The sequence below is a fragment of the Anser anser genome (genome assembly GCF_964211835.1).
Source record: "Anser anser genome assembly, chromosome: 12".
Lineage (NCBI taxonomy): Eukaryota > Metazoa > Chordata > Aves > Anseriformes > Anatidae > Anser > Anser anser.
The window spans coordinates 19,983,548-20,010,619 of NC_139733.1; the positions used below are offsets into that span (position 1 = coordinate 19,983,548).

Consider the following 27,072-nt stretch of genomic DNA (forward strand, 5'->3'; position numbering starts at 1 on the left):
GTCTTTAAGCATGGGATTTTTATGTTTTATAATAATAAAAAGGTTGAAAAGTAATCATAGAATGGTTTGGAGTGGAAGGGACCTTAAAAATCATCTGCTTCCAACCCCCCATGCCACAGGCAGGGGCACCTCCCACCAGACCAGGTCCCTCACTCACTGCTTGTTCCTCCCCAGGGGTGAATCCGATGGTCCTGGCTCTGTCCACCCGGTGATGGTCCCGGCTCCGTCCACCTGGGGGACCCAACCTGGTGCTTCATGTCCCGTCCTGCCCCCCTCCACGTCCTTTTGTGGAGATTGAACAGCGGTGCATCACTTGCAGCAGCCACCAGATTTCAAGGACCTATCTACAACTCACAGAAGTTAGCACAAAATATACAGACTAGAGCGATTATTTCAACATTTTGAGGACAAAAAGGAGCAAACCAGCTGGCTCAAAGCTGTTCAACAGGTAAGTGACAAAGCTAGGTCGAGACAGAGCAGGTTTGCTTTCAGTCCTGTACTCAAGACCACTGCATGACGCTGTTTCTTCATTTTGGTTAATACTACTTCAGTGAGAAGAGCATACACGGAAGGAAGAAATAATTAGGAGTTGTGTTCTTTAAAAAGCAGTAGCCGTGCTCACATGTGGAAACATTTCAAATTAGATGAAAGAATTAAGTTACTTCAGCACTTGTGATGTATTAAGAACTGCAGAAATAAGCTATAAGCTCTATCTTGCACTGAAAAAAATCCTTTATTTTTGCACAAAAATAGAAAAATCTTATTTATAAGAATTTACATTTTTAACATTACAACCATTTTCGAAGTGGTTAGCTACAAACCATTTCAAAATGAAAAAAGCAGAAAACATGATATACAAACGTAACGGGAGTATTTCTCCAAGTAAATCCCAACATCTAAAGGTATCTTTAACGATTCTGCAACTGACTTCGGTTGTGATTAAGGACATAATTCTACTAAACAAGCTTAACAAAAACTTTTTTTTAAACAAAAACTTTTTTTTTTTAAGTTCACTGAAATTACACGTTCCCTCATGCAGAAATCACACCTGACTCTGTAAAACCAAAGAATAAAAATAAAAAAAATGTGAGGCTATCATACACTCACATCCATTCTTTTCAAAGCAGTCTTGTCCTCCAGACTGTCAACACGAAGAAAAATATCAACTTCTCTCTGCAGCTCAGCATAGCCTTGGGAACACCTCATTACAGCAATGAGCTGTGTTGCTATTGGGTCACACTGCTCTACCAGGGTCCCTTAGTCTTCATCTTCATTTGTACTGCAAAGAAAAAGCAAAGGATTTGTCTTTGAAGGCACCTCCAAGAAATTTCCCTTCCCAGTAGAAACCTCTGAATACTTGTCAGGCTCAGACACATGGTTTTCTTGTTCCCGTAAAACAAAGCAACTTGCAGCAGCCAGTTCTTTGGGCTGTTCTGAAAGACTAATTGCAGTGTGCATTTGTTTTTCTAATTCTTCTATCAATTTTCCAGGAACAGACGTAGATTGCAAAGAAGCCTTTGATTTTTCATTGCTAACCTCAACCATCGAAGTGTTTGCGTCTTGCCTTAATCCATTACAGTCAATAAGTGGAGCTGTCCCCTCCTCTTGAAGCACGCCTTGTGAAGAATTTATTTTCCCATCTTCACCGGCTGAGGACTCTTGCTCATCTGAATCAGAGCCTTCTGTCTCAGATGAAGTGCTGCTCGATTCTTCAGAGTCACTTGTCTCCGACTCAGAGGAAGGCAGCTGTTGCCTGGAAACTGCTGCAGCAGCTTTTAACTGTCTCTCCTCTTCTTGCACCAGCCGCGCTGCTGCTTCCAGCTCTTCCAGCTCAAATCCGAGGTGGGACTTAGCCAGTGTGGTTTTCTGCAAGGATTCAGAAAGTGCAGCCAACTTTTTTGACCTTTAAACGAGAACAAAACATATTTAATGTTACGAACAGAACATTCCCATTTGATAATGAGAACAAATCAAACATTTCTACTATTCACTTGGTTTGCAAACAACTTCCTATTTCAGCTTTAATTGTAAAAGATACACAAAAGTATCCAAAGTACTGGTGATTACTATTATTTTGAGTAATTTTTCTCATATGGCTAGGCAATATCCCACTGAAAACATTCAGTGACATTTTCAGGAAAAAATACTGCTTTGTTGTTTCAGCAACACACAGTAAACTACCGATTTCACAGTGATTTTTCAAAACACTGATCTCAGAAGAAATCTTCTCAGGATTGCTGTCTTTAGCAGTGAACTCTGCAGTATTTGGCTTATTGGATTAAGTTAACATGCAGCAGAATCATTTTGTTTTACCGCCCTTCCAGATGTCTGCTAAATGCAGATGAACTGACAGAGCACAGTTGATCTAGTCCACCTCAGTGGGTTGTCTTCATTATTTAAATGCTTAATTTTTTACCTTTAACTCTCCCAGAACTATCTGATGCCTTCAAATTGTTTTCAGATTTTATACTGGTTACACGTTTAACCACCTCTTAACTCTGACCTCTTTAAGAAACACAAATGACAGTCAATAATAAGCTGACTCCACCGAACGGCATGCTCCTAACGAGCATCATCAGACTCCGGGAACGCAGCTCCCTCTTTGCAATGCAACCAAGGGACATTCATTTCATACATAAAAGTAATTGCACTACATTGAGTTGTATTCTTAAGAGTATTGAAAACTTCAGCGCTGCAACTCCAAACAAAACGCATGACAGCTCTTAACTGAAACTACAACAGTTTTTCCTCTGAGAAGTTCACGCTAGCTCCACTGTACAGCTCCTGGTGACCACCTTCCACTCTACGTGCTCCACAAAACTTTTTGTTTGCTTAGGAAGCATTTTCAGAGATCTCATTTTAAAGCTCTGCTATTCTCTGTCCAGCCCCCGCTCTTCTGCTAATTTTGAAGACTTCTTTAAAGCCTGCCTCTTAGAGGAAGTGGATCTTCCCTTCCCCTCCTCTACAAAGAGGAAACAATCCTCGTTTTTAAAGGTTACTTGAAATTAAATCTCACCTCCTCTCAAAACACATACAGACTTTCTAAGATCTGTGTAAAAGTATATATATTCAGGAAAAAAGTACACAATTTAGATTTGAGTTATATGCATTTCCTAACACGAAACGAGACAATAGTTACAAAAAAAATTCAGGATATATTGACAGAATCCATAACCATACTCCAGGCCTCCCGGAATCAATCTTTCCTGCATTAGAAAGTTTGAGAAAACTATTCTGCAGCTATGCTATTTATCCTCCACTTGGTTTCTCTGATATATTCTCCTCGCTTCACAGCTCCCTTGGTGCATCCATGAGGTGCCCAACACACTGTGCTTTACCCTGCGTTTGTACGACAGATGAAATGTAAGTGAAAAGAAGTTATCGGGACCGTTCAGATAAACACCACGACTAAAGCAGGCACGTTACCTCAGCTCCTAATCTTTGGAGCAGCCATATCCATTTCCTCAAGTGCTCTGAAGTCAGCACGTGCTTTACCAGAAAAGTGCATCGTGGATTTAAAAACAGAACCAAAAGCAAGGGAATGCCTCGAATTGGGGCGGGGGGGACAACACCACACAGAGGGGAAAACAGGTATAAAAATGGCAAGCATACATCCTGTTTCTTGTTGCAGAGTTTTGCCCCAGACTATCAATCAACTTTTCACCACTTCCTGCAGCAGCAGGTCTACTATAAATCCTGCAGTAACTGACTGGCTTTCATTTCCTCTGCCAAAACCTGCTAACCTGCAAGGCACGACACGCTGACACCAGAGCAAGCAGCTGATAATGTAATACATGACTCCTGCGAGGCACAAGTTAAAGTGCTTGTTCTCTCAGCTGAATGATTTTAAAGATCTTTATATTCTATTTCCCAGGGGGGATAATTACTCAGTATAATATAGACTCTTCATTTTTTTTTCCCCCGCTCCTAAAGGAATTGGATTTAAAATTGGGGGAAGGGAAATTTAATGCAGCTTCTTACACGTTTTTAGGCACAGTGCAACGTTTAAAAGCTGAACTTGGAATGAAATCCACCAACCTTCCTTTGCTCAACCCACAGAGTAGAAAACCAAGAATTAAGTGTTTACAGGAAATAACAGAAGCAACAGAAAAATGATATTTTTAGGACTTTTAACTCCAAAGCTAAAAGTTAAATCACAAATCCAAACAGCCTCCAATGTAAACACGGGTTTCAAATTTTAAAAAGCTGCTTACTTAACATTGCCCAAATTTATTTAGGTAAAATACTTCTTTTTTTTTTTTTAAAAATCAAGAACTTGATTATTTATTTATTTAAGTTCCAGAGGATCTGAGAAGTTGCCTACTTTGTAACAGAGGAAACATTTTACTTACTCCTTAAGTAAAAAGAAAGGCAGAAAGAAACCCCAAGTGATGCACAGAAAGGTTCGTGAGGCCCGGCAGTAAGTTGTACAGGAATAACTGGCTTGCAGGGAAATCTGTTTCCTGAAAACACCGGTGAGAAGCTGGGTTACGCTCTAAGTTGCAGGAGTTTACATCCCTTTCAGAAAGCATTTTTCTCCTTTGCTTCTGAAACATGTCCTTCCTCCTAACTTCAGGCACGTACTTGTGTATGTGCCTCCTCCCACTGTAAGAGCTGTTAACAACATGAAGGCACACTTACTTCTGTCCTACTACCTGACTGTCCACAGGAACACAACAAGCCCCACAACCTCAAGTTGTGTTGTTACAGAGAATATTGTTTTCCTTGCATCGTGACAGAGAATACGTGGTTCCTTATAATTTCATTGACGCATAGTTTCCTCTGGTGACACATCTTCAACTCCAGCAACCTCAGTCTCACTACCTGTTTTACTACTGGCATTACAGATAGAAAATCAATTTTTCAGGTCTTGTATATCCACACACCTTTTCTATCATGTCTGTCACTGTTTCCCAGACCTGTAGGTATCTCTAGGTATTCTTTGGCTTTTACTTATTTCTGCTATTCTAATTTTTCCTGCATATTTTTCCTCCAAGATGTTCTGCCCTTGAAATCACTTCCTTAAAAACTCCTTCCTCCTTTTTTAGTATTTTCTTATAATGCAGTTAACACTTCGGACAAATGAATATGCCACATAACCGAGTCAAGTATTAAGGAGATGTATGGCATCATGTACGTTTTTACATTAATACTTCACTGTGCTCCAGATTACCAATGACAAGTGGTACAGAAGAAAATATACAGCGATATGCTCATTTTATTCAACACACATTATTTTACTAAATTAGATGTGTGGTACCACTGACAGATAGAAGAATGGCCCCTCTAAAGCAGCAGGTTTTTCAGCACTCTACACGCACATGCGTTTTTATCAATGAATTCAAAGAGAATGAATGAAAATGCTGGTGCCTGACAGCGGTGAACATCTGTCTTACTGGACAATGTAAAACTGCAAAAGGCATTCTTCTGAACATCTCGCTTTAATTCCTCCTGAGTGATCAAAGTAGACTACAAAATAATGATAATTAAGTCATAAAACAGCTGTGGCTTCCAGACTCACGTGTACTCCTTTTTCCTCAAAAGTTCTGCAAGAACTACCGAAAGAGGAGATGCTTTTTATCTTTATAACAGATAACCAGAACATGCCATTGATTCAACCTCACAAATCGATATTCTGCTTGAATGAGTAAATGCCTGCAAAAGGCCAAAATTCCACCCATCCTCCTGCTCCCCAGATCTGCCTTACCTCAGTTCTCTCCCACAGGGTCCCAGGGAGCAGCGTGATGGCCAACGCAATGCACAAGGTCCCAGAGCGTGTTTCAGAAAAAAGAAACGGTGCAGACTTCATGCAGACCTGCACCACCTTTTCTAACTGCACCGCCACCAACCCAAGAATCCCATTACACCAACCAGAATAGGAGTCTTCTGGTAAGCCATGAAAAGCCTACAAAAATATCTTCATAGAAAACACAGAATGATTTGGCTTGGAAAGGACCTTAAGGATCGTCTAGTTACAAACCCCTGCCACGGGCAGAGCCACCTTCTATAGATCAGGTTGCTCAAAGCCCCACTACTATTTTTTAGCTCTTAGCTGCATCGGATATTTGATTTTAACTGGATTTAAAAGAGCATTAATGAAGTTATCTTTTCAGTTACTCAGATTTCTTAGCAGATGAAATGCTTCCTCCCAACTTTTACTCTGGTCATCGAGTCTCTTCCAGAAAAAAATGGAAAGCCTACAGAGCTCAACCTTTCAAATAGGAAAAATAAATTCAAACCATCGTGCTCTTGACAAATTTATATATAAAAGCTGCAAACCCCACTCCCCAACTTTCCAATCTTTTACATTAAAAAAGACAAGGCACTCAAACAGCAGCATTGTGTCATTCCCTCCCCACACTTTTCCTGTACAAGGGACTGACAGAACTGCAATTAGCTATCAGTCCATCTTGTTTAAGGGAATTATCTTATTTCAAGGAGATCTGAATTTCAGGAGTGCATTTCACATCAGCATTAAGAAAAGGTGGCAGTACTCTGTGGACAAAAAACAAGGGAAATGGCTTAAAAATCAGAGCATGGAAATGCTTTCAAGGGATACTGTGGGTCTCTGAGCTGACAGTTTCCCCGGCTGAAAGATAAGGAACAATTCAGGAAACAGAAGTGAGACACCAGAAGTGAGATACGATGTGTGAGAGACTTGCAGTAAATAGGTCCTGCTGTTTCCAAAATCTTTTGAGTAGCATTTTAGAGATTAAACAGCAAATACTTTAATTTTCTCAAGTATGATTAATGGAATCGCATGATTACTTTAAGACATGCTCATTCCGTATGCACATTGTGGTAATGATATCTTATTATTATGGTAATAGTGTTCTTACATAAACCTGCATAATAAGCTTTAAAGGTGCTACACAAGATAATTATTAGTTATCAAGACGTCAGTTGCTTAAGGAAAATGCTTAATTACAGGTTAAGCTGATCAGTTGCATGTTTTGTTTAACGTACAGCTTCAAGAAACAGGTAACAACAGAGGCATCTCAGGTCTTGTCCATTTAGTCTGAAATTCAAATTTCATGACAGAAGTACTGTAATCCTTGCCTAGGCAGCAGGAAAGTTTGCCTAAAAGAAACAATAGATGCTGTTCCACAGATCTCAGATTATAAAAGAGTAAAACTGGGGTGAAAAGAACAAAGAATCGAAGGAGATTTAGTAAATAAAGGGAGATAGATAAAACAGGAAAAAAAAAGAGGATTATGGCAGCAGGGAAGGGAAAGCTGGGTGTAGGATGGCAATCTAAAGGTCCAATCAACAGACAAAACTCTAAGTTCGAATAAGCTACAGTCTACAGTAACACCGGTGTATAGGAACTGTAAGAGTACTTCCTGCCTCAGCGGCCTTTCAGAAAACAGAGATGGTTTTTCCTACATTTCCCTCCCTTCCACACCTCCTGTAGTGCTGATCATTCAGGATGATCACCGGGAGAGGTGAGAGCACTTGGGGACTGAGTGCAGCGCCCGGTGACACGAGGGGTGTCTGGGAAGCAGGACGTGACTTCCTCAGCTACAGCCCGACGGACTCTCGCAGAGGAAGACATACTGCAGGGACTTGATTTTTTTGCAGGGACGTTTAATGTTAGCTGGAAGGAAAGGTAACCTACCAGAGTTAGCCTAGCCACAGCAGGTGAAGACCACAGGACTTGGGGGGGATACACCCAGACTTAAGATCCCCAAACAGTTTTCTGTTTGGGGACAAAAAACAAGCAAGTATTCACCAAACATTAAGTAAAAAAAAAAAGTGCTTCTGTATAATATGCTCATCAGTCAGAAACAGCACTATGAAAGGAAAAGGTTTAAAGAAAAAGTGTTAATGGGCCAGGCCTTTCCATCTGCCTGGTATCTGCCTTGCATCCAAATCTCTTGGTTTAGCAGTTCGGCTATCTTAAAACAAACAAACGAGAAAACAAAGAACTTGAAAAATATGAAAATCAGCATTCTACTCCTCATTCTACATGACGTGTGGCACTGCATACTCGATCACAGCATTATGAGTTGCATACCTAAAATGCTGGGCAAACTATTTGCAAACATAGGAGTAAATAGTCAAATTGGCATGACAGCCTTTAAAAACAGGAGTCAGCAATGTTTCACTACGGAACGAAGAGTGTCTTCTTGTACTGGTACAAGCTTTAGCTTGCTCCTGTTTTTGTAAACAATAGAAAAATTATTTCTACTGAATCATAAGCCTGGTTTTGCATTTTACAGATGTATACAAGCAGCCACTTTTCTAAGTTTGTGGTGTAAACTAGGTATAACAGATAGCAAAACTATAACACAACAGAATTTTCTTGTTCGTCTCCCCCTGCTCAATCACAATCAAGTTAGTGCACAGAGCACAAAGTCATGGCAGATTGTGTCGTACTTGGGCAAGAATAGCTCAAAAGCAAGAAAGCATGGGAACCTGTATATCAAAAACACTGACAACAGCTTTGGTTACCAGCCTGGTGTTTGAATGCGACCTAACTGGTCTTGGAACCGAGATTTATAACTCAAGTCCTGTTGTATGAGGCTGTTCAAATGTGGCTTGGGCCTGTTAATTGCATTACAATGGGCATCAGTCCCTAGCAATGCTCTAACTTGGCTCTACAGAGCCGACAAGCCCCGTTTTAAATGCAGAACAATTTCCATTAATTATATTTAAGCCTTACAGGCAAGATAAACAACTCTCAAAGAAATAGTAGATACTTCAAGTGCAGACTTGCCTTTGCAGTGTTGTAGGCTCCACCAAGTAAGAGAGCAGCTCTGTCTGATTGCTAAGCAGCCATCCCCCTGTAGGCCTACAGTTCCTTGAGATGCATTCAAAGACAAACTAGCAGCATGCTGTGCCAGCCAGCAGGACTGACAGATATAAAAAGGGCAGTTAAATAACTCATCTCCACTCGACAGGAGCTCTGGACACCTAGGATTCATCTAACAGCAAAGCTGCTGCGTTAAGCTAAAGGCTTCCCGTCTGCCGGGTCTTCCAACCTCCTCCATATGCTGGGATGGCTCCACGAGAAGCTACTGAGTTTAAGGAGATCAGTCTATATCAGTCTATCAGTCTATATTTAAATTCTCTCTCCTGACAAGGCCTGGCAAAATTCAGACTTAGGAGAGAAAGCCTCAGAGACATCCTTTTTCTCAGATACAACAGATAAGATAACAAGCAGCATGCCCAGCCAGTACAACCACTTTAAAGGTGTTCAGATGACAGACCTGGCAGCACTGCTTACCGTTTCCCACAATTTCTTGTTAGCTAGAGGCACCGTAAGTATCAGAACAACCCTAGAGTTAATACTATCTCAGGCATCACCGGATATAAACCCAAGAAGAGCCCCAGCAGCTCAGATAGAGGGCACCTAGGTGCAAGTATCTGCACGACATTGAACACTGGGTAAGCTCTGAGGGATAAGGGAACTCTGCCTTGCCCCAGCGGCAGAGGACAGGCTGCCATCCAACGTACCTGCTGCTTCTGGTCGCTGGTCAGCTGGTGCCGAAGCTGCAGACCCTGCAGCTTGGCCCTTTTCCTGCCCATAGGGGGTCTCTCCAGATTCCATCTATCGCTGTCTTCCAAGCCCTATTTGGCTTACGTGGCTACACAAGGGGTATGAAGAGACCTTGTTCAACGTTCAGCCCATTGATAATGCCAACATGGATTTCCTACAGGAATTTTGCCATGATCTGGATGAAAATTCACCTCCCTAAGGCAGCAAATCTACTCCTGAAGTTCCTTTGATGCAGAGGACTCGGTAAGTTACAGCTGACCACATCAAAAATAAAGTTCATACAAGAGTGACACAGCTGACCAAGCACCCAGCTATTCTTACGTACATTTGAGAAGAAAATGTGGTGTTCCTCCACCTAAAATTTAGATATCAGCTTCCATCCAGCCTGCACAGCTGCTTCAGCAACCAAAGTGGTGATCTTCAGGGAATGTCTTGAAGATGGTAACTGAGCTCACCCTTTTATGTAACGTGGTAAGTCACTGGAAAAGCATACTCTGACATCCAGGGGTGGATGATGAGGTGGGAGAGGGAGACACACTCCTGAATTACCCTAACGGGACTAAAACTTCAGGGCTTTGGGCCAAGAGTAGCATGCTTCCCCTAGAAACCCAACTAAAGTCGAACATCCCTCCACACTTGAAAAACAAACAGCTAATAAGAAAAACAAAGTGATTTAATTCTCATGATAGAGAACTGAAAGACGATTTGATTTTAATAAAATATTCAAGATATGAAGAAGTCTAGGTTTGATTGACCCTGACTGCAAAACACAAAAGCAATAACAAAAATGTCATTGAATGCAAAGGCAGACTTCATTAATGTAGAAACACCTAGAGTCAACATGAACAAAAAAGCATAAATGGTCAAACAATGAGATTAGATAAAAAATCCTCCAGTCCAGGAACATAATCCTTACAAACGGACATTTAGCTGCGATCATAAGAAACTCCTCACACTAAGCACACCATCCATTTGCCAAAACTACTCCTAAAGCCTCGGAATCGGCGTGGAGATAAGAGTCTCTGACTCAATTACACCTTTTATCATGTTTTATATGAGACACTGTATTTCATCACATTTTATTCCACTTTCAAGGTTATTCCTAATGAGTGTTTCAACTTATCCTCGATGCAGTGACCTCCAACCAAAGAGAAACGGTTCTGAAAAAGCAAGCTCAGAATTAGCCCAGACTTTTCAGTGTTTATTTGCTGGCAGTAGTAACACATACACGAAGAGTGAGCCCCCCCCTCCCCGCCCCTCCAAACTAAGCTCTGAAAGTAATTCACAGCAGAGTCTGTAGTCTTGGTAAATTTTAAACAGTGACAAACAGCTTGCTTATCTGCACACTCTGTTCTATTAGGAACTGCAAGAACAATCTCTAACTTTACATGGTTTTTACTGAAAACTACCTTACATACCCCTTTACCCCAATTTACCACAGGCTTGGGGAACTATACACAGATTTTATCCAGTTCTGGGAACACAACCGGTCTCTACTGTGAAATAGAGCTAAAACTTTAACGAAGCAGAACAACACTACCCTGAAGTCTGAGGCATGAAGTGGAAAAGAAAAATACATATTAACTGAGCCAAAGGGCAACCCTGTCTTGGAAAGGAAATGCACTCATTCGGAAGAATACAGATACTATTTTTCTCTCTCTCCATACACAGACAATACCTTAGGTTCCTAACGAGCAGAGAAGTTCAGAAGTCTAAAATTTTACATTTCTTTCTTCAAGAACGGCATATCTACCCACAAAATTCCTCTTACTGTACCAGTAAAACAGGAAGCCATTCCTTTATGGAATAGACAACATCTACTAAGTTGCTCTTTCCAACCTTTACTGTTATTTTATCTGTTTTCCTGAGATGTACCATCTGAGAGGTGGCCAATCATAACCCCACCTGACTTAGGAGATCTGAAAGAATCACAGAGAAGGTAGTATCGTTAACAGGCAGTGAGATAAACTCAAGCAGCACCATTCACCAGTTCTGTGCACTTAGTTTATTACATATTTTATAGTAAGAGGCAGAACCAATAAATAACCCCATTAAAATCTCATTAACTCTGATCAATGCGTACCAAAGCTAACCTAAGAACAAAGCTGACTTTAATGTGTTTGTGAAGGAGGACCATTTTCTTCAGGACTCGGCTAAAAATTGACCTAAACTTTAACTAATCTTCTACATTATCTACAGCAAAAGAAAGACAGATGAGTGTAAACACAACACAAATAATGCAACATCTGTTCACACGATTTAGTACTAGACTAACCACTATCTTTATAGGTTAAAAAAAAAAGTCTCCAGAACACAGCACTGAAAACCACATAGTTTATAAACATCCTTATGAAAAGCCAGCTGATAAAATAACGCGCCCAGTCTATTCAGGGTATCTCATGCAAGTGCAGGTAAGAATTCATTCTTTCCATTTCTCAAGAGAATGGATTCTGATTTTTAGCCTAAATAATTTCGGCCTACACAGTTATACTATCTCTATACTTACTGTTAATTATTTCCTTTATAACAAATTTTGGAAATAACAGGCAACTTCAATCAAATTTAAGAGTAACTACAGGTTGAAAAAGATCTTTGAAGTCCTGCATGTTTCATGAAAATAAGCAGAAATAGATCAGAAATAGACAGCCCCATGAGAAAAGGCAGGCAGAACACAACCATGGTGTACTGGGTTGGTTGGAGACCACAGCGTGCACATACCAACTGCTTGTACCAACCAGCCCACCAGCGCTCAGACCAGCTGCTGCCTCTTGCCTCATGGAGGTGTCAAGGGATAAGACGAAATGAGGGCACAAGGACAGGATTTGTACAAAGTTTACAGAACTTTTTTTCCTCCCTTCCTCCTTTGTAGACCTCAGACAAAGTGGAGACTGGAAACGTATTGGCTGCTCACTGAATCTTTACCTTAAAGATAAGAAAATCACGCCATAAAAATGGGAGCACTGGGTCAGGAAGAAGTCTGGAAAATACGTCTCCCTTTACAAGGGAGAAGAGACAAGAGAAACCCACCGCGTATCTTCAGGTGACAAACAGAAGTCCTGAGCACAAAACAAAGGCTGACGTGGAAGAATCCAACGGGCTTATGGGCAATAGAAAATGCTTTCATCCTGCAACTCTGGCTTCCAAAGGGCATTGCCTGAATTCTGAGCTAAGAGCGATATACTTACGCTGCGAGCCAACTCGCAGTCTTGTAAACACAAACTGCTATCTACAGAGCTTAAAGTATTACAGTCTGTTAAACATAAATCAAATATAAAACGCAGCACCATCATTTCAATTTAAGTGACTTCTTTATGTTAATAAATCTGAGTATTTCAAGTGACTTTCCCTCCATATTTATTCTGTAGTTCCACAGCATTTCTTTCATAAAGAATCTAAATACTGTATGAGCTGAACTTCACATTTATAAATATTTAAAAAAAAGATGAAGCTTTCCAGTGTAACATTTTACTTTCATTACTTGGTCTTTTGATAAGTTGAAACTAAACATATCATAGATTATAAAAGAAATCAAGGACAGCTTATGTATATGATGCTACGAAAATATTCAGAAGAAAAAACAGACTTACAATTAATACTGGACTATAAAAAGAAACTGAACAGTGTTTATGTTTTAAGAATGCTTTAACTGAGTTTAGAAACAGCTCAGTGTTGCCAAAATAGCTTCAATAAGTTGCAACCAGCCTAAACATCCAGCAACTGCGCGGCTTCCAAAGTTCTATATGGTAAATAAAATAACGCAAGATTAATAGGAACTCGCCACAGAACAGACACAGAGAAAGGAACAGATTTTAAGATGCGATAGCAAGTGTTGGCTGTGTGACAGAAACAAAACGCTGACACTTGTTCTACATCAGCATCATCTCACTTGTAAATTTCTTAATTGCTGTTACCTGTAGCTTGGGCTTCACCGTGGCCTCTCACAATCTAGTATCTCACTACGGCCTCCTCTTGTCTCCTCTGCCAACACCCCGTGCTTGCAGGGCACCTCGTATGGGCTGCCCTAGGGCAGGATCACCCCTCCTACACCTTTTGGTGACGATGAGGCCGCATCCCACCGAGATGGCCACACACCTGGCTCCCCACCACGACACGAAGGCCTGCAGGCCATCGTGCAGCCCGCAGCCGCGGTCCTTGCGGGAAGGAGTCCCCGCGGAATAGTGGGGGCAGGCCCCAAGCTAAATGATCATCCCAGCTCCTTCAGCATGGTTTCTCTCGTGCCATCGCTGTTTGGTCTTGAGATTTACAGGGGAATCACCGCGAGGGGTGGGAGCGGGCGGAAGAGACCGAGGCAAAACACTGACAGGGCTGAAAACACAACAGGAAGGCATTATCAGGCTGCTCATCGGCTCCCCGCTTTGATCACAGCTGCACGCTCCACCTGCTCAGAAAGGCAACAACTACACGAGCCCGTCCTTCCCCCGTCGGAGCAGAAGCCAGCCGAGATGTGCTGACTGCAGAGACGTGGCACCGAGCGCTGACCCTTCGGCAGGCAGACAGGAGCTGCCTCCCAACAACTTTGGGAAATCAAAGCAGTGGCCTGAGGGGGAAAAAATGGCTTTCTTCTTTCCCTTCTCTACCCACAGCAAGGTGCATGCAGACACAGCCTGAAGGAATACGAGCTATAGAAAAGCGATGGAATAAATAGGGGAAAAAAATACAAGAGAGGAAAGGAGAGGAAAACATCAAAGGAAACTGCAGCTAGCAGCTGGGAGGAGAGATTAAATCCCTTGTTAGAAATCCATGCTTTACAGGGCTTGCTAAAACATATATAAAGGGAAATTTCTGGCATCATACCCACCTGTCTATCACATTTTTCAGCCTTTAGGGCAAACACTGTTTTGCTTTAAGCCTCTTAAGTCAGTATATTACATTACTTGGGTATTGTTATTTACAAAGTGCTCCGTGTACACCTACTGCTCTACAGACAATTGAAGCGACACCTCGGGCCTTAAATAAGATGCAATATTTAATGAGAAGCATGGCAGCTCAGGATGACAGTAAACAAAGAGAAACTATATTAAAAACATACATCAAAATAGTGAAAGATGAGACAAACACATAATGTGCCTGCAAATTCTTAGTTACTATTTTTAAATCAAAGAACTGTGATCTAAGGATTAAAAGCAGATGACTTGGCATGGAAATAAATAAAATTTGGGTTCTCTACCAAATTCAGGCACCAACAGCCCGTGCACTCTGATAAACTGGTAAGCCCTTATCTAAGGTCTAAGTGCCAAATGATAGCATTTCCCTTTAAAAAAAAAAGACTAGAAAAGCCTATTTTAGTAACAAATTGTGAAGAATCTCAAATACTTTCTGCACCATATCCATAGCCAGTATTTGAGCCTTGAGGTACAAACCATGAGTTATGCTGTCTTGATGGAAACAGATAAAACAGTACAAAAATCACCCAACAACTTAGGGAGAATGAGGCAAGTCAACATATTGCTGGTCTGAATTTTTCCTGTTTCATATTCAATTAGATGGATTTTTAGTTGTAATTTTTTGTTGCTCTTGTATTACACAATGGCTAAACAACCAATCTCTGCCCCAGCATACTTGCAGACATGTAAAAAAATCAATCTTTCTTAGGAATGACCCACTAAGGTTTTCCAGTTTCTTGCCATAACATAGGTCATTCAGACATGCACATTCACGGAGCTTTTTCTCCCATAACTCTCTCCAATTTTCAACATTTTTTAAAAGTAGACACTAGAATTACTCGGTTTGTTAGCAGGCTCACAAATGATGCAGTCTGAGGTTGTGCCACTTTTCTCCTAAACAATACCATTCTGCTTCTTCAGTGAAACACCGTACGCACGCTCTTACCTACTGAGAGATGAATAGGTACTCAAGTTCAAACTGTTCTCAAGCATGACCCAAGCAATTTTTCCTGCCCTCAACTGTCTTATGCTCTTCAATTCATAACCATGATCTACAATCTCTTATTGTAAATGTGCCATCTTATACTTGATTGTATTAAAATGCATGTTGTTCAAATAAGCATATGTTGCCAATCTGGGTCAGTCTGTGCAACTCATCTGTTCAAATCATTATTCCCTACTTTAAAAAAAGAACAATTTTAAATGTCACCAGAAATTTTATCTAAAAGAGACATACACTGTATTTTCTTACAGATTGCTTAAGATATCAGCCAGTACTCAGACAAAGACTCTGAAGACAATGGATGATCTCCATTTCATAAAGAAACAAAAAATGCTGTCCCTTCCCAGTTTTTTCCTTTTTCCAGTATTTCCTAGAATACTGACACATCAGTTACTCCAAAGGTCAGTGGTACGTAAACTGAAACAGGCATAAAATGAACCTCAAGAGCCTGCCAGGATACCGTTTGAAGCAGCCACTCCCATTACTGGTAAAACTTTGAAAACCAGCTGAAACATCTGAAAGTTAACACACTACTACAGGCCACCAAAGAAGTGGTGGAAAAGCAAACCTAAAGCAGCACGATTACTTCAAGCAGTAAGCAAACGCAGGCTGCATGCTGAACTAGCTGCCAGCAATAGTAATGCCAGCTTACAAAGCCCGCTAAGAAGGAAATACAGTAACAGAGGCTTGTAATCGTGAGCTACTACTGCAAGGCATCGCAGGATAGTAAGGGTGAAGTCTACGAAACCAGATGAAACAGCTTTCTTACTTCATTCATTGAAAAACTGCAATCACAATCCAGCGCACCAAGATTTATTTTATCCCTGGTACCTGCATGGACTGCAATATGAAGCGGAAACAGCAAAGGAAAGAATAACCTTCAAAGAACAATACCCACAGTCCAACAAGTTGTTTTGTTTTACATGGAGTGTGGGGGGGAATTAAGGGGCTTCAGTGTATCCAAATAACAATACCACTCAAGGAGGATAGTGAAAAATGTCATTCTCTAACTACATGATATATCAAAAGGAGGGATTTTGTAATGGTGGCAAGGAGGTTGTTGACTAATAAATAATATAACCAGCTACATGAGAGCATATGCTAAAAGCAGATGCTAATGGCAAGGCTGCTTTTAGAGCAATGTGGAAGCAATTTTGCTTTTCTCTGCACCGTCTACTTGGAGTACTGGAATTTTATCAAACCTGAAATTACTGTATCTTTCAATAAACTAAGCTTAATTTGGGCAGTAATGAAGGTAAGTAAAACCTACGCTACAGCCAAAGCAGAGCGCAGTTGACCATGAAAGTGTAGTTCACGTAAAATACAATACTGTGAGTTGTATTCTTCCTAAGATCTTAACTGTAGGAAATGCTTTAAACATACCGTACCAATCAGTTTAATCCCACAGAACCAAGAAACAGGATTTTCATCCAGAATATATTACTGCTTATGCTTTTGTTCTTCTGAATCATGGCTGCTGAATCTGAGAGGTTAACAGCTGAAAATTAGCATATTCTTCTAACATGAGAATGCTTTGAGCCACTGATTAATACTTCTTCTCTGCTAATGATCCCCACACACACACACAGACACACACACGCAGCAAATTTAATAAACTAGCTTGCTAGCAGCATACCATTTAACAGTCTGTTCGGATAAGTTTTGTTCCTGAATCTTCCTTTCTGAACTTAGTATTTTCATCACAGATGTGCACAGTCAACAAGATCTACTCCACTCACCCCTCATTTGAGGGTACAGTCCTCAGGTGGATGTTACAGGTAAGTTACTCCTAGGAACACTGCAAAGCCACGAAAAGAGAACAGGACTTCATGAAAATTAACCCTATAAGTAGCAAAAAAGCAAAGACCGAAAGATTTTGTAAGGTCTGTTTTTCCTCTATTAAAGTATTTTGATCTTTCCAAAGGTCCAAACCACTGAAGAAAACAAAAATGCCAAGAAACAGAGGCAAAAATGGCACAAAGTAGTTTCTACACAACCTTCCAGAGTTTTCCAGATCTCAGCAAATAGTAACGGGGTCAAATTTTAAGTCTGCAGATGAGATGATCAATTTCACTAATAATTTTTAACGTACAGCTTTTTATATTCACCTAAAGACCATAATATTTGACTACACAAGCTTAAAGATGTTGTATGTTATAAAAAATATTTTCCCAAATCTAGCCGAAGCTTGAAGCAGTTCTTTCAGGAGGGCTGTCATACGTGATCTGCTTTTAAACGCTCTTTGCCCTACAAGCAAGCACAGGGGAGTATATGGGGGAGCTGACATAACAAAACGAAAGGAAAGTACTACAAGTAAGATGCTCCACAGAGTAGAGAACTTAATGTAAATTAATAACAGACATATACAGCTATGCAAACAGCTAAATAAACTGAAAAGAGGCTTTTGACAATTCAATGGTACAGTGTGTTTAGATGGGCCCAACAGCAAGCTATCAGCACCACTCTGATTATCAAATGTATGTTTGGAAAAAAAACATTAGTAGGCTGCCTTTTTTTTTTTTTCCCAAATATAAACAGATGATCACTTGTAAAATAAATATTTATTATCAGTTAAAGACAACAAAAGAGGTCAGAACCAATATACAGAAATCTTCCCTCTACCAAACTTTAACCACAGCAGTGGACTGAAACTATGATGCCAAGGCTGAGATCCTTATTCCCCCACTTTAATGTCTTTATCATTTCTAATCTTAAAAATCCTAAATCTCACTGATCATACTTTTTTCTGAAAGACTTGTATTCCTCGATGCCTTTGCAACAGCAGCCCGTAAACCTTCAGGCCCACATACACTGTATTGATTAAAACGGTAATTCACAAAGCCTAGGGAAAAGAAAAGGGGAGCTGAACAATCACAGTCAATCTCATCACCTCAATGACATACAGTGAGTGTAATTAATCCTACATTTATTTAGAGAACTTCACACCCTACACATCAAGCAGCAACTCCCTGCTGGCTTCTGACTAGGTAATTATGTTGTAACAAGGACTAGGTTTTGATTATAACAAAGAGATGAAAAGGAAAACAGAGCTATGAAGCTAGGATATCTTTTAGGGTATGTCTAACCTGCAAATCAACAGAAGCAAACCTAACATGTTTAGGAATATTGAGTTGGCTTTAGTCTAGTTCCAGTAAAGATACCAGCTTCTACAGAGCTGCACGAATGACACCAGAGATCCTGGTTCTTTAAAGCTTACTCTAAAGCAAACAGTCCATGCTTGAACTGGCACGTTATACCTACAGTCATCAAAATTAGCAAGATTACATTTGTCGTAGGTGTAAGTATATGCACTCTGCAACGAGAAGGTGTGACTGCAGAGCATGTACACACCAAAGCAGCCTGTACGCAGGTGTCATAAATCAAGTTGCAGGCACAGTTCCACGGGACATGCTGAAACAATTTAGTGGCTCATCCCTCTTAACGTAACAGATCTCCTTTACTGTGAGTCAAATCTACAGCAATACACAATGTCAGTAACGACTTCAGAATTTTTTGCAATAGAACAGATCCTGAAAAGAGATGAGATGGTAAGATAAAAACAGTGCTGTTGAAAATACAATGCAAATTATTTGGGATCAAACATCTTACTCTTCTGCATTCCTTGTACCCATGAACTTTGGAGATGTATAAACTATAAAGCTGCCTACGTTTAACTACCCCTGGAGAACTGCCAGCGCCCCTAACAGCTTCAAATCCATTTCAGGAACACAGGAAACATACGTTTACCAATAATGAAGTGGTATATGTTTAAACCTAAACATGTATTTAAATGTTAGGTAAACATACTTTAAATCGGCGTGGGCTCAATTGTTTTCTTCCACAGGGATACAGAACAGCATGCACTTAACTGCCTGCCTGCACCACGACTCGAAGCTGTTCAGCCCTGCGCTTCACCACTGATCTTACAGCCAGCAGCATCACACGGCTGAGCTACGAATAGAGACCAGTGCAAACTGAGTACAAAGCACTGGAGAAAGACATCAGGCTACACAAAGGAACCTCAGCACAGCAAGAGTCAGTGGGTGAACTACTCTGACATCTGTCTGTAAGGGGAACAACTCCTATGGGGTCACAGACAGAACTATCCTCCAGCAAGGAAAGGAAGGGAAGAAGTTGTTCTGCAATAAACCCACACTTGATTCCCCGCTCTTCACAGCCCACATGTAGCTACGAGACAACCAGTGGTTCCCCAAAGCTCTATCTCCTCTCCCTCATCTTCCTCTGCTTTTTATACCAGAATGGTGCGAAAGACAGAGAAAAGCTCAGACGTGTCATACAAGTTCAGTTATAACTTCACTTTGGAGAGGCTGCCATATGTATCATAGCGGTTTGTAAAAAGCTCTGACCTAAAGAAGAAAAGCATGCAAACCAGACAAATTAAATTTAATTTTATTATGGAAATGAAAGTAGTAACAGAAGTGACAGCAGGGTGGATGATAAGCTCACTTAGCAGGGGGATCAAATGAAGTGATGACATGTCATTATGACCTCAGGGGTTAAAGATGCAATTTTCCATCTGGCTGCATCTGGCTTTTCAACATAAATGTTGACACCACCTGCCAAGACTTACTACAGGCTGCCTGCATAGGTCTTTGTCTAGCTTTTGTTACCCAGGTTAACCTTTACTTTTCTCTCTTCTGGTAGGTTTTGCTGAGCAACATGCTCCCTTCCTTCAAAACACAATCAAGTTAAAATTATTTTACATGCCATTTTATACCATAGAACAAATTATTAATTTCACAAGCAAGCTAGAAATCTAAAAAGCAGGTAAAACTAAACTTAAGACTGCAAAAGAAAAGATGAAACTTCAGCTATACTTGCTAATATCTTTTATTATCTAAGATTTTCAAGAATTCACTTTTAGTAGCAAGTACCTCAATAAAGTCAGTTTCTCAAAAAATCCTTAGATTTAAAGAACTGGATTGTACTCACCATATCCAACTGACTATTAGCCACCTGCATTTGTTTTTATTCAGAAGCTTAATCATTTCCAATTCCAGACACACTGTGCTTAAAATAAATCATCTTCTGCCAGCCCAGTGACACATTCACTTATTCATCTAATTCAGCCACAGCCAAACGATGATCTCAAACCAAATTTGTAATCTACTATTGACACACTGCTGGCTATAAGGTTTTGTTTCCACTCTGAAATCTAAAAGCTAGTAACTACCTGTGGGGTTCTCTTCCTGAAGGCTTTATCTTGACTATTCTCTCACTACCATATGATACATCCATTGCATTTCTGCCTGTGCCATAGTTTTTTTTTCCTAAACCTATGACTCCCAGAGTTTTCTCTGCCAGTACAGGTAAGCTAAAAATCTTGCTTCCAGCTGTTTTTAAAGCGCCCAGATTCTTCACTAAAAATAACCTACAATCTGTTTTAACTGTTAAACAAAGAGGCCCCAACCTCCACTAGGACTGGGTCACATATCATGGAAAGAGAGGAAGAAAAGAAAAACCCTTCACAGATTTTTGAGGGTAACCTGGGACTACAACTATGAATAGAGAGGAGAAAATGGAGACAAAGGAGGTTAATAAAGCTTGCACAGAGCAAAGAATAGCTAAGAAACAAAACAGAGAAAGTATCCAAACCGAGTGGGCACGCAAATTATTTCATTAAAAGACCACTAAAGAAACCTATAAATTCCTTCCCCTCCCAAAACTCTTTCCCACAGAGGCAATTATCAGAGAGCTGTAACAACTTTCTTCCCCTGGAATGGCATGTGTACCACCCTCCCATCCCAACACCGTACTCACCTTGGGGAGCTGGAACCCTTGTTCTTACCAGACCATTCACTAACCATTTCCAAATCTGTTAGGTATTTTCTGAGTGAAAAGTGGACTCGGTACTTTCCTTCAACACTTACAATGGGAAAAAAAGTGCCCCCATTCACTTAGAACATGCTTAACTTCAAGCACATGCCTCACTGCTGAACTGAACCAGGAATGACTTAAGCATATGCTTAAATGCTTTCCTGATTCAGGCAAATTCATTCCTAAAAATAGGCAATGGTTTCTACTGTTCCTCTTTCTCTTGTTCTCCTAATGACAGACAACTATTGTGCCATGTCATTATGACAGCAAGATAGCTTAATTGCCCTCTTTCCAGAAGCTGTCAGTTCTGCTTAACTGGTACATAATGTATGTGTCTGGGAGTAAATGTGTTAATGTATCACTTATATCTACCATACATTTTCTTCTGCTATGTTTAAAGAAATTCTTGGGTTTTCTGACTAACTTCCTTATCACTATATTCACTGATATGGGCAGCAGTGATATCACTGTTCTGTGACTCATTTCTTTGTGAAAGATCATGAAATAACTCTCTCTTTCATTTACTTTTTCGAGTCAACTTCAACCTGACCATGAATTTCCCCATACTTGTATTTAAGGTCTGAGTGAAAAAGACCCCTCAGAAATGGAGATCTGGAACGAACTGGCTGTTCTTGGAACTAATCAGGTTTCATCAATCAAAAACTTTGGAAACATCCGTAGTTGCTTTTGTGCATCGTCACCTGCAGGAGCATGATCTCTTTTAACATATAGAGAAGAGTAAGAATCATCTAGTACACAATAAGCAGTTGCGAACAAAAGGCCTTTAACCTTAGAAAGAAAAGTAAGCCAGCTTGCACACTACCCTTTCTGATCGTGAGAATTACCAAGCTCCCTCTATATCCCCTCATCACTTCTAGTACCTTGCACACTGACTTTTTTTACCCCCAGAAAACTCCTCTTGAATTGTGAACTAGAAGGCAAAGACTATGTTTAACCATTGTTAGGAAATCTGTATGTTGCTGTATTATCAAACGTGACAATGGCACTTTTTGTATTTGTATTAGTAAGGCCATGATTCCCCGATTTAGTCTGGAAGTGGCAGAGTCACTGTTTCCTCTCCAGAGAAGTGGAAGCCAAAGCATATTGCCAGGCAGAGTGAGCTGGCAAGCAACTACAGGGGCAACAGTATGCAGCACACAAATTTGAGACACTTACTCTGGTGTTAATAATCAATTGGTACACCTGCTACAGTTCATAAATCAACTGTTTCATACAGATTTAAATGGTCTGCATGTGCATTTGACCTGAATTGGAAGCTGTCAATTCTATGAGAAGTTGTAAATTCAATGCTGAACTCGAATTCGTTCCAACCATCTTCCAAATGTTACATAGGTCCTCTAAAATCTCTTACTCCTGGGATTGCAATGGCATGAAAATTCCCCTAAAGCTGTTTTTCCCCTAAACCATTAATAATCAATGAAAATTCACACCTGTATTTAAAAAAAAAATGCAACTCCTCCCTCCCTTCTCCAGTGATGCCACGACATAAAAAATGAACTGGATGTCTTCCCCCATGTTGTAGGAATACCTGGATAACAAGGTTACGAAATGAAATGACTGAAAACATTTCCATTTATAGGATGTAGCGTGTATTTTGGTTTTACTGATTATTTCTTCCTACATGCAGTATGCTAAAAAACTTTCCCACATCAATAACAAGTTCAGAACTTACTTGGTTTTTTGAATCCAGACGCAGTAGTCTGTAATGAAGAGATCATTAAGGAGGTAGGCAGGGTCGCTCTCCCTAAAAATCTTGTGAATGTCCAGCAGACACTTCAGAACCGCAGCTCTTCCTGGAAATAGATTTTTATTTCTGTAATTCACTAGAAATCATAATGACTAATTTTTACCTTCTTCCCACCTTTGAGACTTTAATAACAGCTATCTACAACCATCTTGTAACTTTAAGTTGATTCACCGTCTCAGAATTGCAGTCAGATGACTGCCCCTCGGCTCCCACATCTCTGTGGATGCAGAGCCTCTGACTTCAGCAAGAAAATCTCTGCAAGACTAAAGCCTCGAGGCACAGTCATGCGTGTAATTCTCAACAGCTCAAGAAGCCCCCTCCCCCTGCCTCTCCTTTCTTCTCACTGTATGGCTCTATACCACATCAAAAAAACACTCAAGCTGGAAAGCGACTCGCAAATAACAAAAAGGTTATGCCCCATCATCATTCCCCCGCTGAAAAAAAAAACATAAAGCCTATTTCTCTGTATGCCTACACAAACACCTGCATTGGGAAAAAATAAGGTTGGAAACACGCAGCCCAGAGCAAGATCAGGCACCCAGAAGCCACAGCAATTGTGTAAGCCCATGTAAGCGATACCATTGCCTAACAGCTAACAATCGCTTTAAATTAAGCAGAACTTTTCCTACTGCTCTTAGTTACAGAGTAACTTGGCAAAGGGAGCCTCCAGAAAGAAAAATTCACTTCAGGCTCAAGAAAATGCCATTTGACGTACAGTTGATAAATGCAGAAAAAGATAAAGCCTTCAACATTTCCTCATTCCACAACCAGAAATCCTTCTGTGGTCGGTTTGTTTCTGTTCATATGCAATTATTTCTTATTAGTAACTTCTCTTCTTCATGTAAATTCCAATTAACTAAAATCTCCTCCTTTAGTTTTCTGATGGAAGTTGCTAAGGGGTTAAATGCTGGAACACTAAACAACAAAAAAAATATTTTCACTGCTTAATGGGGGAAAAAACATTCAAATGAAAACAGCCACTACTGCAAATGGAATCTAATAACCCTCTCCCAAGAGACCGGCTCCTCCTAGGCTATGAAACCTGAACATGGATGAAATTACATTTTACAGAATTAAAAAAAAAAAGGAAAAAAGATCAGAACTCCCCCTGCTGTTTGAGCACAAAATTTTTGTTTGTTGGTTGTTGTGGAGTAATTCCATGCTGAAAAATACATAGACAGAGAAAGAAAGTGAAAAGATGGGGAAGACTGCAGTATAAAAAAAGAACATGGAGAGCACAAAGCAATGGCAAACAAAAATAAAAAATGTACATCAAAAGTACTATTTTGGAAAAGAAGCAACTGAAGAAAAGTCAGGGAAGAATGCAGAAGAAATTACAATCCCAAGTATAACTGATGAACTTTCAGATTCCATCACCATCAATGCCTGTCAAACCAAACCTGTCAAACCAAACTATTTTGACTACAAAGAAGTATGCTCTTTCAAAAAGAAATTATACATGGAATTAAAATTTTGCTCAACTTTTTGGTTCTAGCTGTCAAGCTGCCAGCCTGAACCATTTACAACATCCACTACATTTACTCAACTGCCAAGTACCTATGTAAATTAGTGACTCGAACACTAATTCTCAACAAAGAAGTAGTCCTTCTTCATTAATTACAGTTTTCGTTTACAGTAGCTTAACATCTATGCCCTCACAGAGGCTGCAGTTCTAGCCAGCCTTAATCCCTGCTCAGCATGGACATTCGGGAACCCCAGAGCTGTGCCTGTGTTAGCAGAGGCACCTCCTCTTTCAGCCCACGGCTGCACAGTGAGCAGCTGCACGCATGGGTGAACCCCAGCATCTCCTGTACAAAGGTGACTTCAGTGAAGGCCACCACCTACCTTACCTCTGCCTTGGGAACAACACTTTCAAATCCTGTATATATTTAAAACATGCTATACATCCTTGTAATAAAAATATGATTTTGTATACCAGTACGGGACACTTCATTTGTGAAACATGACCAGAAGATTACACTATAGTTACAAAATTGACTTTAAGTACGCAGATAAAGCATTCCAGAGACAGGGCACTACAGTCTGTCTTCACGGTCTGGGGTGTTTTTCTGACTCTTCTGACAATTTGCTATTACAACTAACATACTGACTCTATAACCTCATGTCTTTTTCCCCCCCCCCCCATACTTTCACTGGAAAGGGAATATATAACTTTATATTTAATTTACAGATTGTGGAAATGATCTCTACTAAGTCACATTGCACATACCAAGATAGAATGGGAAACAAGACAGCTGCTTTTTTTGGCAGCTCAACCCTTCTTTGCTAAGATACACCGACATTAATGTAGATTAAATTTTCATCGTGTTGCCTCTCACGATCATACATCTCTTCTGTTACGAGAATAAAAAAAATAAATTTGTGTATGAGTGACACATGAGTGGGAATGCTAGAAGGTGAAGGCAGGTTGGGAACAGCACGGGTGAAAATGTGGCTCTTGAGGACTCTGTGACACTGCCATCAGCAACTCCATCCCAGTCCCGACATTCCAGGGGAGACTGATTTAAAGAAAGTCAGCAGAAAGTTATATCAAGCGCAGTTATGTTACATTGGAGACAGGTATTCCCTTTGCTCAACTGCAGCAGCCCTTACGAACAGCCACCCTCCTCCTCCCCAGGCAGCCGAAGTCCTGCAGGGGGTGGCCGAGCAGTGACAGAAGCACATCTCCTTGCCTTTGGGAACTCAGAGCAAGTGCCTGGTACCGCTGCTGATCAACAACAGCAATAAAATAGCTGAAGGAATACAAACATGGTTTTCAGATGTGGTAACAAAGATGGGAAAAGATGAAAGTGTCAGCAACATACGCATGATGATCTTCAGCTGAGGAGACAGAACACTAAAACAAAATGAAAGCAAGTGGAAAAGAAAAACGGCTCTTCAATGGATTTGCTTGGGTTCACACGGAGATTTTATGTATGCACATGCATGCAATACATCAAACAGGGAATCCTACACAGGAGGAACACAGAGCACAGCAAACTAACTTCTGCTTTCAGAATATGCATCTTACACGTGTCCCCGGTAAATAAGTCTTTATAAAGACTCCTTACCACAGGAATCAAAAATAAGCACTGAAGAATAAATGCTATTTAAGCCTTGAAGTAGGGTATCCCATAACACACAGATGATTCTTAGCCAATTCTTGTGAAATCCCACACCTTTAGGTTCTGTCTTTGGATACGCCTACTTCAGTCTCCAGCAGGCATCCGGCCTTAACTTTCAGGCTGCAGCTCCGTACCCAGCACCATTCCTGCTCACGCTGCCTTCAGTACCCCGCTGCACTCCTGCACCTCCCGCTTTTGCACAGCTCTTTGCGATGTGCCAGTGGCAGCGTTTGTGAAACCATACAGCGAGCTGGAACAGGGAACTGCTGAAGTCAAAGATGAACAGGTACGGGATTTTTTTGGCAGTGATGTCAGCCCCACTCACAGAAACGTTGCCTGTCAAAGCAAACTTAAAACGTGCTAGTTTTTAAAGTCTCACTTATTTTCTAGCCCTAGAATTCTCATTTTTTAAAATTCACCGTACACTGTAGTTAAGAAAGCCATGGAACAGAACATGAAGACGTATCAAGCATAACCAATTTCATTTTCTTCCCATACCATGAAGAGGCAAGCACTGAAGTTCAAGGGTGAGGAAGGAAAATAATCTATTTAGAAAAAAAAAGAACTAAATGTTTACAGTCAGGAGCAAGAAACTTCAATAATCTCAGGAAAACGTGAATGACCTGTGTAAAGTTACAGTTCTGCATTATACTGATCAATAAATATACACCACTTTTAAGTACAGATACTATTTCTGACTATTTGAAAACCCATTAGTTATATTTAAAACTACATATAAAAAGACTCCAACTTCTGTAATGGAAAGTCAAGTATTTTTCATTCTAAGCTATTAAAATTAAAGATGTAGAACCTAAAAGTGTGTGACAATACAACCAGTAATACCCTCTATCTTTAGCCTAAGGATCAGTGTTAGAGGTAAAGGAGCACAACATCAACTTGGAATTGGATATATTGTAAAAATGAGATCTCAA

At 40.4% G+C, this 27,072-nt stretch overlaps 1 protein-coding gene across 4 annotated transcripts in view; it reads right to left on the reverse strand.

Moving 5' to 3' along the window:
- Positions 1 to 714: 714 nt before the first annotated feature.
- Positions 715 to 27,072, reverse strand: part of SHQ1 (SHQ1, H/ACA ribonucleoprotein assembly factor) — a 47,511-nt gene continuing 21,153 nt past the window's right edge. For 2 of the 4 annotated variants that reach the window (XM_083795090.1, XM_083795091.1), the window contains exons 12-14: positions 22,941 to 23,061; positions 21,191 to 21,295; positions 715 to 1,903 (exon numbers count right to left, since the gene is read on the reverse strand). In XM_083795090.1, the coding sequence (XP_083651216.1) occupies positions 1,258 to 1,903; positions 21,191 to 21,295; positions 22,941 to 23,061 (872 nt within the window). In that variant the 3' untranslated portion in view covers positions 715 to 1,257. The remainder of the gene's footprint in view (positions 1,904 to 21,190; positions 21,296 to 22,940; positions 23,062 to 27,072) is intronic. The other 2 variants (XM_083795093.1, XM_083795092.1) reach the window with 2 other exon arrangements.